Source organism: Anolis sagrei, chromosome 6 (assembly GCF_037176765.1).
Source record: "Anolis sagrei isolate rAnoSag1 chromosome 6, rAnoSag1.mat, whole genome shotgun sequence".
Classification (NCBI taxonomy): domain Eukaryota; kingdom Metazoa; phylum Chordata; class Lepidosauria; order Squamata; family Dactyloidae; genus Anolis; species Anolis sagrei.
Window position 1 is genome coordinate 24053521 of NC_090026.1, and position 15838 is coordinate 24069358.

General features: G+C 41.6%; 1 protein-coding gene across 1 annotated transcript; it reads left to right on the top strand.

The window, feature by feature from the left end:
- Positions 1–1013: 1013 nt before the first annotated feature.
- On the top strand, positions 1014–13092 carry LOC132779507 (serine protease 27-like). The gene is made up of 5 exons (XM_067470503.1): positions 1014–1017; positions 7518–7677; positions 9431–9702; positions 10829–10998; positions 12805–13092. Exons 1-5 carry the CDS (start codon positions 1014–1016, stop codon positions 13090–13092), a joined length of 894 nt encoding a protein of 297 aa, XP_067326604.1.
- The last annotated feature ends 2746 nt before the right edge of the window (positions 13093–15838 follow it).

Below are 15838 nucleotides of genomic sequence, written 5' to 3' on the forward strand. Positions count from 1 at the left end.
CTTGTATTCTCTTGCCTCTTTCTTATGGTACTCTTATGTTCCAACTAAAGACTGTTTCCTGCTTAGAAGTGAATTTTTATGGGTTGTACACTTGCCATGAGATTCAGTTTGGACTTAGATCAAGGAAATCAGAACAAAATCCAGTTTCATTCAGACAGATTTAAACTCTGTTTTGACTCACCTCTGAATCTTCATCTTAATTGTTGTTGTTACTATGTACCTTCAAATTGTTTCTAACTTATTGTGACCTTAAGGCGAACTTATCACGAGGGGAGCGAGCCAGCTAGGTTTCAGAAAACTATGTCCATGGAGCATGTTGTATCAAACAGATTTGACACTTTGGTGGTTTGATTTTTTTTTACTTTTTCATCTCAGGATTTTTTGATAGTGCATAATAACTATTCAATATAATAAATATGGACCTTGTTAAGACACTCATAAGATTTCAGATGTGTGTAGGTGCAGTGTTGAACAGATGGGAAATGCCCAAACTTTGAAAGTGGATGGTTTCTTTCCTTGTTCCTTTGCCTATTGGTGTTGGAACAATTTGCATGAAAATGCAACGGGTTAAACGGCTGAGCTGCTGAACTTGCTAACCGAAAGATCAGCATTTTGAATCGGGGAGCAGGGTGAGTTTCCACTGTTAGCTGCAGCTTCTGCCAAACTAGCAGTTCAAAAACATATAAATGTGAGTAGATCAATAGGTACCACTCTGGTGGGAAGGTAACAGCACTCTATGCAGTCATGCTGGCTACATGACCTTGAAGATGTCTACGGACAATGCTGGCTCTTCGACTTAGGAATGGAGATGTGCACCACATCCCAGAGTCGGACACAACTGGACTTAATGTCAATGGAAAACTTCCCAACCTTTTAGTCAGCAAGTTCAGCAGCTCAGCGGTTTAACCTGCTGCACCAGCAGGGGCCCCTAACTGATGTTATGTGTACTAAAACTGGTATTATGTGTTGTATTTCAATCTGTTTTCGTTCCCTGCCTTAATCCACAGGGAAAGATGGGTAAGAAAGTAAATAATAATAATAATAATAATAAAAACAATAACACCTGGAAAATGGAAATGAGATTCTAATCTAGAATATTTTTCATAGCAGTATATTCATGCAGGACGTTTATAGGACAGTATGGGTGATGACCCATTTATCTAAAGTAGGACTGCACCACATTTTAATGCCTGTGTTTTGAGGTTTTGGCTGGCACTGATTTCTAACTACCTGGATATGTGACATTTTCATTTGTATATTATTCAAAGAGTTGTCATGGTGGCTTCAATTAGAACAATAGAATTATGGAATCATAGAGTTGGAAGAAGCCTCATGGGCCATCCAGTCCAATCCCCTGCCAAGGAGCAGGAAAATTACATTCAAAGCACCCCTGATAGATGGCCATCCAGGCTCTGCTTAAAAGCCTGCACAAAGAAGGAGCATCCAACATACTTCGGGGCAGAGAGTTCCACTGCTGAACAGCTCTCATTGTCAGGAAGATCTTCCTAACGTTCAGGTGGAATCCAATTCTTTGGAACAAGAAAATTCACATCTTTTCTCTGCAATAAGCACACAGATGTCATATGAATTAAATCCAGTCTTAGTTACACAGCAGATTTCTTTGGATTCATAGGTAACAGTTACTGAGTAAGACAAATGACTCATCTAGTTTAGTATTGCCAATGTCTACTTGGACTAGCAGAAGCTCTCCAGGGTTTCAGATGGGAGTCTTTCCTAACTCTGCTTTCAGTTGATGCTGACTGAATATAGGGCCTTTCTTTTGCACAGCAGGTGCTCTACCATTGAGCTAAAACCTTGACCCAGGCCCGTAGCCAGGATTTCGTTTCGGGGGGGGGGGGGGCTAAAAAATTTTCAGGGGGGGTTTTGGGGGGGGCTGAGTTTCGGGGGGGGGGGGCTGAGTCTGAGTGAAAGAGGGTCTAGCCTAGCAAACCTTTTGTATCATTACCCCAATACCCCCATACATATGGGATATATTGAGAATGGTGATCAAATCATGATATTAATAAACATAACAGTTTAAATAATGCACCAGTAAGGCCTTTTCGCGAACCACCATGAGAATTTTGGGGGGGGGGGGGCTGAAGCCCCCCGAGCCCCCCCCCCCTGGCTACATGCCTGCCTTGACCATTTGTAGTTTTGACTTTTGTCATAGAACCATAGAGTTGGAAGAGAGCTCATGGGCCATCCAGTCCAACTTCCTGCCAAGAAGCAGGAAAATCTCATTCAAAATGCCCCCGACAGATGGCCATCCAGCCTCTGTTTAAAAGCCTCCAAAGAAGGGGCCTCCATTACACTCCGGGCCAGAAAATTCCACTGCTGAATAGCTCTCAAAGTTAGGAAGTTCTTCCTAATGTTCAGGTGGAATCTCTTTTCCTGTAGTTTGAAGCCATTATTCCGTGGCCTAGTCTCCAGGGCAGCAGAAAACAAGCTTGCTCCCTCTTCCCTATGACTTTTGTGATGAAATGAAGATCACTTGTAGTTTACGTCTTGACGAATCCACACATTGTCTTGCTAGAGAAAAGATATGCCATGCAGAAGGTAAGTAACGAATAAGGTGTTTACTCTTCGTTATGCAGAGGAACATATGTACAGTCATGCAAACAGTTGCATTGACTCACACAGTGCCTTTTAAAAGAGATTCAAATGGTCCTTGAGTGTCCAGGTGAAAGATCTTCTTCCAGCAACCCAGAAGCAGAAATACAACCTGTTCTTGGCAGGCATGTAGCCAGGGGGGGGGGGGGGGGGGGGCTCGGGGGGCTTCACCCCCCCCCCCCCGAAATTCTTATGGTGGTTCGCGAAAAGGCCTTACTGGTGCATTATTTAAACTGTTATGTTTATTAATATCATGATTTGATCACCATGCTCAATATATCCCATATGTATGGGGGTATTGGGGTAATGATACAAAAGGTTTGCTAGGCTAGACCCTCTTTCACTCAGACTCAGCCCCCCCCGAAACTCAGCCGCCCCCCCGAAACCCCCCCTGAAAATTTTTTAGCCCCCCCCGAAACGAAATCCTGGCTACGGGCCTGGTTCTTGGCAAGCTGCTGCACAGAATATGTAAACATATAAGTGTTGCCCAAACTCCCAGGCTCAGCTAGCTTCTCGGGCATGGCCCAACCAATCAGCTTTTTTCATTTTTCAGTTAACACATTCACCAACCGATTTTACAGGCTACAACAACTTCCCCTCACATATTTATACATGGCATCATGTCTCCTCTCAGCCTTCTTTTGTTCACATTGAGTTTAATTGAGACTTACTCACATCTGGATCTAAGCCACTGTCTTTCCAAAACTAAAGTTTCAGCTACTGCATTCCTGCTTAATAACTTTTTAATGACTGTTTAACCAGAAGGATGCCAAATATTCATCCTAAATCTGGACTGTTGTGTAAACATAAATACAAGGAAAAGAACAGTCAAGCGAGAACTAGTGTGCAGTGTGAGATGCTGGCATTATTGCATATACTTTTTCCTGGCATATAATTGGCAATTCAGGTCTATGAATATAGACAATAATAGTGCATATTTGTAGCCTCATCCAAATTTAACCCATAATTCTGCCAGTGGGAATCCACCCAAGCCTTCAAGCTCTTCAAAGTTAGTTTTTCTCTGAATTCTTTGCCTTTATCCTCCATTAAATCTCATCCAGACTGTGGGGAGGCATTAAAGCTTTTATTCTATAACTCATTGTTGCCTTTCTTGGATTCATGCCCAACCATTAACCATTCAGTGATAACTGGAACACTTATAAAAAGGTGTTTATACGGCACAAAGAAGGTTGGGTTCAATGGTCTACAGAAGAGAATAAGAGGCAGAGCTTCTAGGTCTTGTCTTGAGATTTAGGAGCCAAAGTTACAGTATGAAATTTGGTAGGAACCACAGTGGAGATGTTTCTGTTCAGTCCTGGAATAAATCTAGTAGATCGGGTTAGAGCATTCTGCTTAAAGGGCATAAGGAACTTGTAGGTTCTTGAGAGGACAGGGTCTATCTTGCAGTTGCAATACTCAAAATCTGGCTTTCTTGTCTTTTCAGAAGCAATTTGGAGTAGGAATGCTTGATGGGGTACACTAAGAAGTTCTTGGAATATTCAATGATCTGTTGGGTAGGGAAGAAAGTCAAATTATTGGTGTTTCTCCTTGTAATGTCAAATTAGTGCTGATTGGATAAGGGAGTGGAGATTCCCTTCTTTTGCTATTTTTGGCTGGACTTGGTTTCTTTCTGTTTTTGGAGAAAAATATATTTACACATTGGATTGTTTGCTTATGTATGTCTACTTGTTTAACACTGAAATTGCAACAAAAGTGAGGAGGCTGCGATCGTGATCAGAAAAGCAATGACCCTCTTGTTTCTTCTCATGCTTCTTGGAATGAACAGTGAGTATAAAAGTTGATGCCCAGATATATGTACCTTTTCTTTGAAAGCTGGATAATTGCACCTCATTCTACAGTTATTCATTCACTTCAGTAAAATGAAATGCAATAAAATTTAAATTGTACCAAATACAAATTAGTGAAAATGTCTGGCCAATATGATCTTGTCCCCAATCCTCACCAAATACAATTGCAATCTATTATGTGTGTGTGGATTTCATTGGGTTTTCCAGGCTGTATGGCCATGTTCCAGAAGCATTCTCTCCTGACGTTTCATCCATACCTATGGCAGGCATCCTCAGATGTTGTGAGGTCTGTTGGAAACTAGGAAAATGGGGTTTATATGATCTGTGGAATGTCCAGGGTGGGAGAAAGAACTCTTGTCTGTTTGAAGCAGGCGTGAATGTTGCAATTCGCCACCTTGATTAACATTTAGTGGCCTAGCAGGTTCAAGGTCAGGCTTCTTACTGCCTGGGATATTATATATATATTTGTCATATATATATATATATAGTATATATGTCTTTATATATCAGAATGGCTGTAAGAAGATTGTTTGAGGAGATGTGTTGTCAATTCAGAATGTAAAAAAAAATACATTTGACAAATTTTACTTTGTTCCTGTTTGTAATCCTGTTCTTCTGTCTCTCTTTCCTTACCCTGAATCCTTTTTTAGAGGCAGATCCTTTATTATCAGGTAAGAAAATGACTTGAGTTTCTTAACTGTATCTTTTCTTAATATCTGTTGCTACTGTTTCAATTTCAATTTGAAGTTTAATTTCAATTTTTCCCTTCAACCCATCTTCATTTCACATTCCCTTCTGAATTATAGTTCAGTTTGGAAGGAGAGAGAGAGAGAGAGGGAGACTTGGAGAGCTAAAGAGATGGCTGGGTGGGACAATTAGAAGAAAGGAAAGGATAGTGAAGGGACAGAAAGGAATGAATCAGGTGTTGCAAATAGGAGCCTTCTACTAACCTCTTATACTAGTCATTGGCTATGTATATAATTCAGATTGCTTACTGTATTGTGTGTGTGTGTGTATATATATGTGTGTGTCAGTATGCAATTTTACCTTAACTCTATGTTTTGGGAAGGACTGCAGAGGTTGTGACCCAGATTCAGACCTGAGACTCCATTTTGGAGGACAGATGCCATCAGGTACTATTAGATTCTCAGAAGCCATGAATGAGATGCCATGGCTCCTTTAGAGTCTGAGAGATGCTTTTGACTTTGGACTGTTGATTCTAAGAAAGATGCCCTGTGTTATCTGCTCAGAGAAACTACTTCAAATCTATTTGTAACTTGATTGATAAGCAATGTACCTGTATGCTGAATACATGAAGTTTGTAAGTAAACCAACTATGTTACTTTTAATGAAGACTACTTTGTTATGTCTTGAGAGCATGATTCAAGCCGAGATATTTCTAGGGGAAAGTACATGCTTTTTTGGGCACCTGAAATAACACTTTACATCAATATTATTATACAAAAGTGGCAGTAGTACAAATTCTTCATATAAACCAACTATGTTACGTTTAATGAAGACTACTTTATTTTATCTCTTGAGAGCATCATTTAAACCAAGATGTTTTTAAGGGAAAGTAGATACTTTTTGGGGCAACTGAAAGAATATTTCTGAAATTCTGCTGTATTTTTTATGCATTAGCAGTTCCTGGCAGCTCAGAAACAATAGGTTCGGTCTAATAACTGAAGCTACTTTGCCTTACATGAATATTAGTGGCTATTTACCACTAAACAGAAGATTCACTCAAACATGTTTTTAGCCTGAGGGGACATATGTTTGGGTGTGTGTGTGTGAAACATGATAAAGAGACATGTAGGAGATGGTTGGAAAGGATTGTGACTTCACCGTCAACTCCAGCCAAAGGGGAGTGAAGGAAAAAAACTTGTGGATGAGGAATGAATAGAAAGTTTTTGTTGCTTGCCAGCGGTGCCTCTGTATTTGAGACACCCAAATCAGCCGGTTGTTAAAAAGAGAGATTGTTCTCCGACTTTGTTCTTAATTACTGTTTATTAAAGAGTCATTTTAGGCAATGAAAGAAAAGCCATTCATTAATTACTTTGTTAATTAATTGACTGATTGATTTAATAATTAATTAGAATATTTGGGAAATGGACGATGTTTTAACAAGGAGACGCTAATGATGTTGGTTTTATTGTTCTGTTGTGGTTTTATATTGTTTTTAATGTTTTAATTTGTATTTTGATATTATGTATACTGATTTGTTGTAAACCGCCTTGAGTCGCCGATAGGCTGAGAAGGGCGGTATATAAATACAGTAAATAAATAAATAAATAAATATTTCTACTCCACCCTATACCAAAAGATCTCAGGGTGGTGTACAAGTAAAATGAACACATGGAAGTTAAAACCCTTTAAAACATTAAAATTAAATTAAATGGACAGACACATATTAAATATTTATTTTATTTCATTTTTACCTCACCTTTGTCATCTGAGGGGACTCAAAGCAGTTTATAGGTGGTTAAAAACCCAACAATAAACAGTAAAAACATATCCCACAGTTAAAACGATTAACAGTTAATCAATAAAACATATAAAACAGTGTACAAATTAAAAACATATAAGGTGCATAGTTCCATTCATCCGATAAACTTGCTCAAATCCTTAATTCAGACTGTGTCAAAACCTGTAGTAACTTATTCTTCGAACGCTTGTGTGCAAAGCCAAGTCTTTAGCTTTCTCCTGAAAGCCAGAAGGGATGGAGTCCCACCTTCTTCTGAGTCCCACCTTCTTCACAAGCACAATTGATGGTAACGAGAGATAGGACTTTCTCTGTGGTGGCTCCTCGGCTGTGGAATTCCCTCCCCAGCAACATCAGGCCTGCCTGATGTTGCTGGGGAGGGAATTCCACAGCCGAGGAGCCACCACAGAGAAGGTCCTATCTCTCATTACCATCAATTGTGCTTGTGAAGAAGGTGGGACTGAGAGCAGGCCCTCCCCAGACAATCTTAAAGTCTTAGTAGGCTCATAGGAGGAGATGCGTTCGGACAGATAAGTTGGACCAGAACTGTTTAGGGGTTTAAACTATGTTTATAAAGTTTAAAATAATGTTTGTTCCTCTGCTTTCTCTCCAAGTCTGTGGTCAACCAGTGATGTCTTCACGAATTGTGGGTGGCCAAGCTTCCAAGCTGGGGGCCTGGCCCTGGCAGGTCAGCATCCGTTGGAACAGAAGGCATTTCTGTGGAGGGTCCATTGTGGCAGAGCAGTGGGTCCTGTCTGCTGCTCACTGCTTCAAGTGAGTATTTGAGATAAAACAATGAAGTTGCTGGCTATTTCCAATGCATTTTGGCCTTTTGGTGCGATTGTAGCAGTCTAGACATGATAAGAGAAGATGACGGGGAAAAAAGGAAAGAAGGAAAGACTGGACATGACTCACAAATATGTTAAAGTACAAAGAATGGTTTGCCCTAGTCTACACTGTAGAATTAATGTAGTCTAACACCACGTCAATTGCCTTGGCTCAATGCGATGGAGTCTGTAGTTTGGTGAGGCACCAGCATTCTTTGGCAGAGAAGTCTGCACACCTTGTGAAATCACAACCTTCATGACTCCATGGCCATTAAAGTATTGTCAAACTACATGAACAGGCCCGTAGCCAGGATTTCGTTTCGGGGGGGGGGGGGTGGGGTGGGGGGGGTTAATTTTTTTCAGGGAGGGGGGTTTGGGGGGGGCTGAGTCTGAGTGAAAGAGGGTCTAGCCTAGCAAACCTTTTGTATCATTACCCCAATACTCCCATGCATATGGGATATATTGAGTATGGTGATCAGATCATGATATGAATAAACATAACAGTTTAAGTAATGCACTAGTAAGGCCTTTTCGTGAACCACCATGAGAATTTCGGGGGGGGGGGGGGGCTGAAGCCCCTCAAGTCCCCCCCCCCCCCCCGGCTACATGCCTGTACATGAATACTTCAGTCTAGATGCACCACAACTGAGTCAGGAATATATTAGTAAAATATATGTGACTGTATATATTGAATACATAATCCATACTGTTTGGTTGCATTAGAGACACAATATAGTCATGAAGGTTTATGGGGCATGAGCATTCTACTTAGTAGAATAATGACCATTGTTATAAAGAAGCCAATTTTAGTACAAAGGCAAGATGTGTTTCTTCTTCAGTGGACAACACTGAGGTCCTCTAGAAGTTCTATTACTTCCTGCAAGTCAGAGCTAAAGATCGAAGTACATATACTGGTCTTAAACCACTTCATTGGATGTGTTGCAATAGCAGATTCCACAATTAGTTTCATGTTTACACCTTATTTTATTTTTATGGTTATTTAATATTTAATGTTTATTTTACTTAAGTGATATTTGTCTTTACTGTTCTAATGTAGCACAAATCCTATGTAAAATCATACTACGTATATTCAAATCTGATATTGAAACCTGCTGCGCCCCCTGGTGGCGCAGCAGGTTAAAATACTGAGCTGCTGAACTTGCTGACTGAAAGGTTGGCGGTTCGAATTTGGAGAGCGGGGTGAGCTCCTGCTGTTAGCCCCAGCTTCTGCCAACCTAGCAGTTCGAAAACATGCAAATGTGAGTAGATCAATAAGTACAATTTCTGCGGGAAGGTCACAGCACTCCATGCAGTCATGCTGGCCACATGACCTTGAAGGTGTCTATGGACAACACCGCTCTTCAGCTTAGAAATGGAGATGAACACCAATGTCCAGAGTTGGACATGACTAGACTTAATATCAAGGGGAAACGTTTACCTTTACCTAAGTATGATACTTCTTTTCTCATTACCTGAAGAACTCTCTATCAGTTTCTATAATCAAGAGTATCAATGCTCAATTGAACTTCTCATCTATTCAGCATTTATGGGATGGAGTTTTTTTGAGATGGATTTTTGCCCATTTTTTTTAATTCTGATTGTCTGGAAATTCAACTGGAGCTGCTTTGCTCCAGAAATCATTGCAGAATATTCAGACTGGAAATATATTCTTTTGTCTTTACCCGCCTCCCCTGACCCAGAAAGAACCCTGTTTCACAGATCACCGTGACCGTGGGGGAGTACCAGATTGGAAACCTCAGCACCAACACCCAGACTATCCCGGTAGTCCAAGTGATCCGCAACATAGAATTTGCAGGAGCTGCAACAAGGGGTGACATTGCCCTTTTGAGACTCCAGAGACCTCTGAAATACACCCCGTACATTCTCCCTGTGTGTGTGCCACATCCTTCTGAAGTATTCTCTGAAGGCATGCCGTGTTGGGTAACTGGATGGGGAAACATCGAATATGAAGGTAACCTTCTGGGCAGATGCCATAGCCTCCAACTGTCCCAATTTAGCAGTCCCAAGTAATATTCTGTCATCTCAGATTCTCTTCTTCTCTTTCCACTCCTGCCTTGTCCTTTTCTAAATTAACTTTTTTTAACAGCATTTTAATCTACACTGTAGTTTGACACCACTTTAACTGCCATGGTGCCATCCTATGGAATGCTGGGATTTGTAGTTTGCTGTGGCACCAGAACTCTCTAAGAGAAAAAGTCACTAATACATATTTCACAAAGTTACAGTTCCCGTAGTGCTGCGGGTAAAACCACTGAGCTGCTGAACTTGCTGACTGAAAGGTTGGCAATTCAAATCCGGGGAGTGGAGTGAGCTCCCTGTTAGCCCCAGCTTCTGCCAACCTAGCAGTTTGAAAACATGCAAATGTGAGTCAATCAATAGGTACCGCTTCTGCGAGAAGGTAATGCCACTCCATGCAGTCATGCTGGCCACATGACCTTCAAGGTATCTATGGACAACGCTGGCTCTTTCACTTAGAAATGGAGATGAGCATCACCCCCCAGAGTTGGACAGAACTAGCTTAATGTCAGGGGAAAACCTTTACCTTTTACAGTTTCATGAATACCATAGCAGTTGATGTGGTGTCAAATAGCTATACCCCTGCAGCGTAGATATAACCTTATTCTTACTTGCTATAAGACTCATTTGAACCTATTATTGGAGAAAGACAAAATGTACATTCAATAAATATTTTTTTAAAAAAATGAGTTAAAATGAGTTAAAAGTGCTTTCACTTAACAGGAGACAGACATGAGAAGGGGACCAACTCTTTCCCTTTCTAGTAGACCCAGCAACTGCTTAAGTCTCTCCTAGCTTGTGGTCTCTTCCTCATAACTTTTGTCAATGTGAGCACTGCATGACGATCATAGAATCACAATCATAGAATAGTCCAACTCCCTGCCATGCAGGAACACACAGTCAAAGCACTCCTGACAAATGGCCACCCAGCCTCTGCTTAAAAACCTCCAGAGAAGGAGGCTCCATCACGCTCTCATGCAACACATTACAGAGCCAGACTTCTCTTACCACCTGTCTGCATTTGAATATATTATACACTCTCCTTCTCGTTTCATTCTTAGAGCCACTTCCTTCCCCCAAGATATTGCGTGAAGTTGAAGTCCTCCTTATAGAGGTTGACCGATGCAATGAGCTGTTCAATGTGCCTCAACCTGTTTCCAATGGTTCCAAGCCTATCTTGGACAGCATGATTTGTGCTGGATATGAACATGGTGGGAAGGATGCTTGCCAGGTAAGTATCAGTAATTGATGCAGGCGAGGAAGAAGGAACACAGAGCTTTTTGGAAGTTTCAAGACATTCACAATGTGTCTTAGCTGCCCATAACCCTATATAACATTACATAGCATACATAGGATTGCTGTGAGTTTTCCGGGCTGTATGGCCATGTTCCATAAGCAATCTCTCCTAACATTTTGCCCACATCTATGGCAGGCATCCTCAGAGACTGTGAGGTCTGCTGGAAGCTAGGCAAGTGGGATTTATATATCTGTGGAATGTCCAGGGTGGGAGAAAGAACTCCTGTGTATTTGAGGCAAGTGTGAATGTTACAATTGCCCAGCTTGGTTAGCATTCAATAGCCTTGCAGCTTCGAAGTCTGGCTACTTCCTGCCTGGGGGGATCCTTTGTTGGGCTACCAGTATCTGGCTACCAGTATTAAAAAAAACTCTAGACTCAGGACAATAAATAAAAAGCCAGAAAACAGGGGAATTCCAGACAGGAAACAATTGGGGCCAGCTAACACCTCCCAACAAAGGATTCCCCAGGCAAAAAGCAGCCAGGCTTTGAACCTGCAAGGCTGTTCAATGCTAATCAAGCTGGCTAATTGCAACATTCACACTTGCCTGAAAGGGGGTTTTCTGATACTCCAGTCTATCAATGTCTTGTGAGTTTCTGGGACTACCAATGACCCTTAAACCATATGTTGGAGGATGTTCTACCTCCTTCTGTTCAAGGAGTTTCTGATAAAAGTAGGGATAAATTCTTATATCTGTATCCATTTTTTCAGTTACTTCTGGGAAATCTCACCAGTAACAAGGTATAGAATTATAACTTTTTCCATTGATTTTTTCCCTCTAATCTCCTTCATTCTGTTTCCAGTTTCCAGATAGAACATTTGTCTCTCCCCGCACATCTTTCCAGTTAGAGTGGCAAAGTGCCATGCTACGACTAAATATCTGAAGCAAGGAATCGGAATATTGAGGAAGAGCATGTAGGAAGGTGTTGAGTTTATGGATATGAAGATAGAGAGGGAAGGAAATACTACCCACACTACAATTAACCATATTTTAAGCAGGGATAAAAATGGATGAAACACCAGTATATTCATAGTATGACTGTACAACAAAGCAGAAATAATTGTCACAAGAATTAAATCCAGAAATAGAATATCATGGCTTTTAACAGAACTACTGAACGTTCAGTAAAATTGAGATTGTAATGGGCTGCACCACAGTCATCTAGTGGGCACTCTATTATATGTGTATAGAGTCACCTGTTGATTTGTGGTGATCCCATGAAAACCTTGCGCAGGTTTTCTTCTGCAGGGAATACTCAGAGGTGATTTGCTAGATCTTTTCTCTGTGTTGGTCTCTTGTATTAACTAGGATGTACAAAGGCTTTTCCAGTGTCAGCAACAGAACAAAACAGCAGTGCTCCAGTTGTTGTTTATTCATTCAGTTGCTTCTGACTCTTCATGACCTCATGGACCAGCCCAGAGCTCCCTGTTGGCCATTAGCCACCCCCAGCTTCTTCAAGATCAAGCCAGTCACTTCAAGGATAACCTAAGAAACCAATGTAAACATCCCCAATGCAAAAGAATGGATTAAGGAAGCATGGAGGTGAGAAAAACTGATAAAAAACAAGGAGCTGTATTATAAGGACCCATATTTCTTTAGATTGGTTTGGAAGAGCCCAATATTGTGTCAGTGAAAGTCAATTTAAATATATTGAAAGTGTCCTATGAGTACCTTTTGTGATAGAGAATGTGCTTGGAGAGTTTCAGAAGGCTTCGTAATTTCTGTGTTTTTCCCCTCCTAGGGTGATTCCGGAGGGCCCTTGGTCTGTGCCAAAAATGATTCCTGGTTCCTGGTGGGCATTGTGAGCTGGGGACAAGGCTGTGCTCTGCCTTATCGACCTGGCGTCTACACCAGAGTGACAGCATTTGTGAATTGGCTGCAACGTTATGTTCCTGACCTGAAGTTTGGAGTTGTGCCGATCACCCTCCAAGGAGAAGGGAGCTCTTTCAAGATGTCATGTTGCTCTCCTCTCATTGTCTACCCTATTTCCCTCCTTCTACCAATTTTGCAAGTGGAATTTATGAGATGAGGGTTTCCTGCAACATGGAATGGCATTGCCAGTTTCCCTCAATTGGAATGTGGAACAGAAATGATGAAATATCAGCTGCCATGAAAGGGAATTGGAAAGCAGTTTCAGCGGGGGGGGGGGGGGGGGGGTTAATCTGTTGGAGGACGGAGCAGTTTCTGCAGCAACCAGCCAGGATTTGAAGCTGCAAGGCCATTAAATGCTAATCAAGGTGTGCAATTGCAATATTCACACCTGCCCCAAGCAGATAAGAGTTCTTTTCCCCATCCTGGACATTCTACAGATATATGGACCTAACTTGCTTAATTTTCAACAGATCTCACAACCTCTGAGAATGCCTGCCATAGATGTGGGTGAAACATCAGAAGAGAATGCTACTGGAACATGGCCATATAGCCCAGAAAACTCAGTACCTTGAATAATTCCTATACAGTAGAGTCTTTGCCCCACTCAGATTGAAACCACGAGACTGCACCCATAGCTATTACGATGACAGACTCATGCTACCTGCCTTAACCCCAAATGGTGACAAGTAATATACAGGGAGAGGTGGGCGGGCAGGAAGAACAAAGAAATGACTGGTTCTTTTCTCTTGAGGCTGGCCTTTTAAGAAGATCTATGCTGCCCCTTGCGTGGGCCATGAAAATCCAAGATCCCTCATCTTTATTGTTTGTGATGCCCAGTGTAAACTCCTTGCAGTCGCAAGAGATTGCTGGAAGCGCCATGTGCTCCACTTAGGCCTGTCCCACTTTCCTGGGATTCTGTTTTTACTGTCACTGCCTTTCACAGAATTCCTTTCTGTTAGTCACATTGGTTGGGGCTAATGGGAGTTGAATTCAGAAACACCTGGAAGAATAAAAGTTGGAAACCACTTTAGACAGAAAGAGATTAAGGTCTTGACCTTTCTGTCTGCCTGCTTCCTCTGTCTACCACCTATCCCAAACTGTTACAGCCAGATCATCAGGTTCACGCAGGGTTATTCAAGTCACTATCCTTTGTTATACTAAAATAACTAACCTGGAGCTGAGCACTCCCTCTGCCAAGTATGCGTTTTCTCTCTCTCCTCAGAGGAGATGGTGAAGCATATCTAATTACAATCTTGACTCATTTAGAATACTTTGGCAAGGATCAGGCAGTTCTGTTTAAAGAATGGGTTTCTGTAATAAATATTCCTCCCACCTAAGATCCTGAAAGCTATTTTCTGCTTTTACTTGGTCACTGAAAACTCAGCCTTCCAAAGTGGGCATTTCTTCTGCTGTAGGAGAAAAGGTTCTAACAGGACTGCGTTGCTGTGAGTTTTCTGGACTGTATGGCCATGTTCCAGAAGTATTATTTCTTATTCTTTTCAGGAAAGAATGCTTCTGGTACATGGCTATACAGCCCAGAAAACTCACAGCAACCCAGTGATTCCAACCGTGAAAGCCTCCGACAACACATTCTAACATATCTGTCTTTCCAATAATAATGCCGGAGCCCCACATGGCACAATGGGTTAAACCTTTGTGCTGGCAGGATGGAGGTTCAAATCTGGGGAGAGCGTGGGTGAGCTCTCTCTGTCAGCTCCAGCTTCCTATGTGAGGACATGAGAGAAACCTTCCACAAGGATGGTAAAACACCAAAACATCCAGGTATCCTCTCGGCAACATCCTTCTCTCACACCAGAAGCGACTTGCAGTTTCTCAAGTCGCTCCTCACACACACACACACACACAAACCCAATAATAATATTTCTGTATCAATCCCATCAAGCAAAACTGGATATTGTTCCCTTCCACATCTTGTGGGTAAAGTAAACACAATATATCCATGGACATAATCATAGAATCATAGTTGGAAGAGACCTCATGGGCCATCCAGTCCAATCCCCTGCCAAGAAGCTGGAAAATTTCATCCAAAGCACCCCCAACAGATGACCATCTAGTTTCTGTTTAAAAACCTCTGAAGAAGTAGTCTCCATCACACTCTGGGGCAGAGAGTTCCATTGCTGAACAGCTCTCACTGTTAGGAAGTTCTTCCTCATGTTCAGGTGGAATCTCCTTTCCTGTAGTTTGAAGCCACTGTTCCAAGACCTAGTCTCCAGGGCAGCAGAAAACAAGCCTGCTCTTTCTTCCCTATCCATGATATGTGCATAAAGCACATGCTTTATACATGTATCATGGTCAATACAATGTTTATCAGCAGGTTATGTAGAATGTGTACATCCTGATGGCAGTTTGAATACAGTCAGTCCTCCATGTCTACATATTCTGCATACACAGACCCCACTAATCACTGCTTGAAAATATATTTTTTAATCCCAAAAGCAACCCTTGATTTTACTATTTTATATAAGGAAGCTTAACCCAATGGTTCATTCCATCAAATTGAGGTCTGCCCGAGAGCTGTTTGTGGTCTCTTGGTATCCAGTTTGCTAATGTCCATCAATTGTCCTTTGTTCATGCTATATGCTCTGCCCATCTTATTTTTGTTTCATTGATTTCATTGGCCACATCACACACCCTGTTTCTTGACACAGCCACACATCCTTCTTTCCATTGGGTTGCTGTGAGTTTTCCGGGCTGTATGGCCATGTTCCAGAAGCTTTCTCTCCTGACGTTTCTCCTGACGTTTCATCCCCAGAGGTTGTGAGGTCTGTTGGAAACTAGGCAAGCGGAGTTTATCTGTGGAATGTCCAGCGTGGGAGAAAGAATTCTTGTCTACTTGAGGAAAGTGCGAATGTTGCAATTGGACACCTTGATTAGCATTAAAT

What these genes read in the sequence shown, in the direction of transcription:
- LOC132779507 (XM_067470503.1), top strand. An exon ending in GGGAAACATCGAATATGAAG is followed by an intron (nt 9,703 to 10,828) that starts GTAACCTTCTGG and finishes TTTCATTCTTAG; the next exon opens with AGCCACTTCCTTCCCCCAAG. An exon ending in GTGGGAAGGATGCTTGCCAG is followed by an intron (nt 10,999 to 12,804) that starts GTAAGTATCAGT and finishes TTCCCCTCCTAG; the next exon opens with GGTGATTCCGGAGGGCCCTT.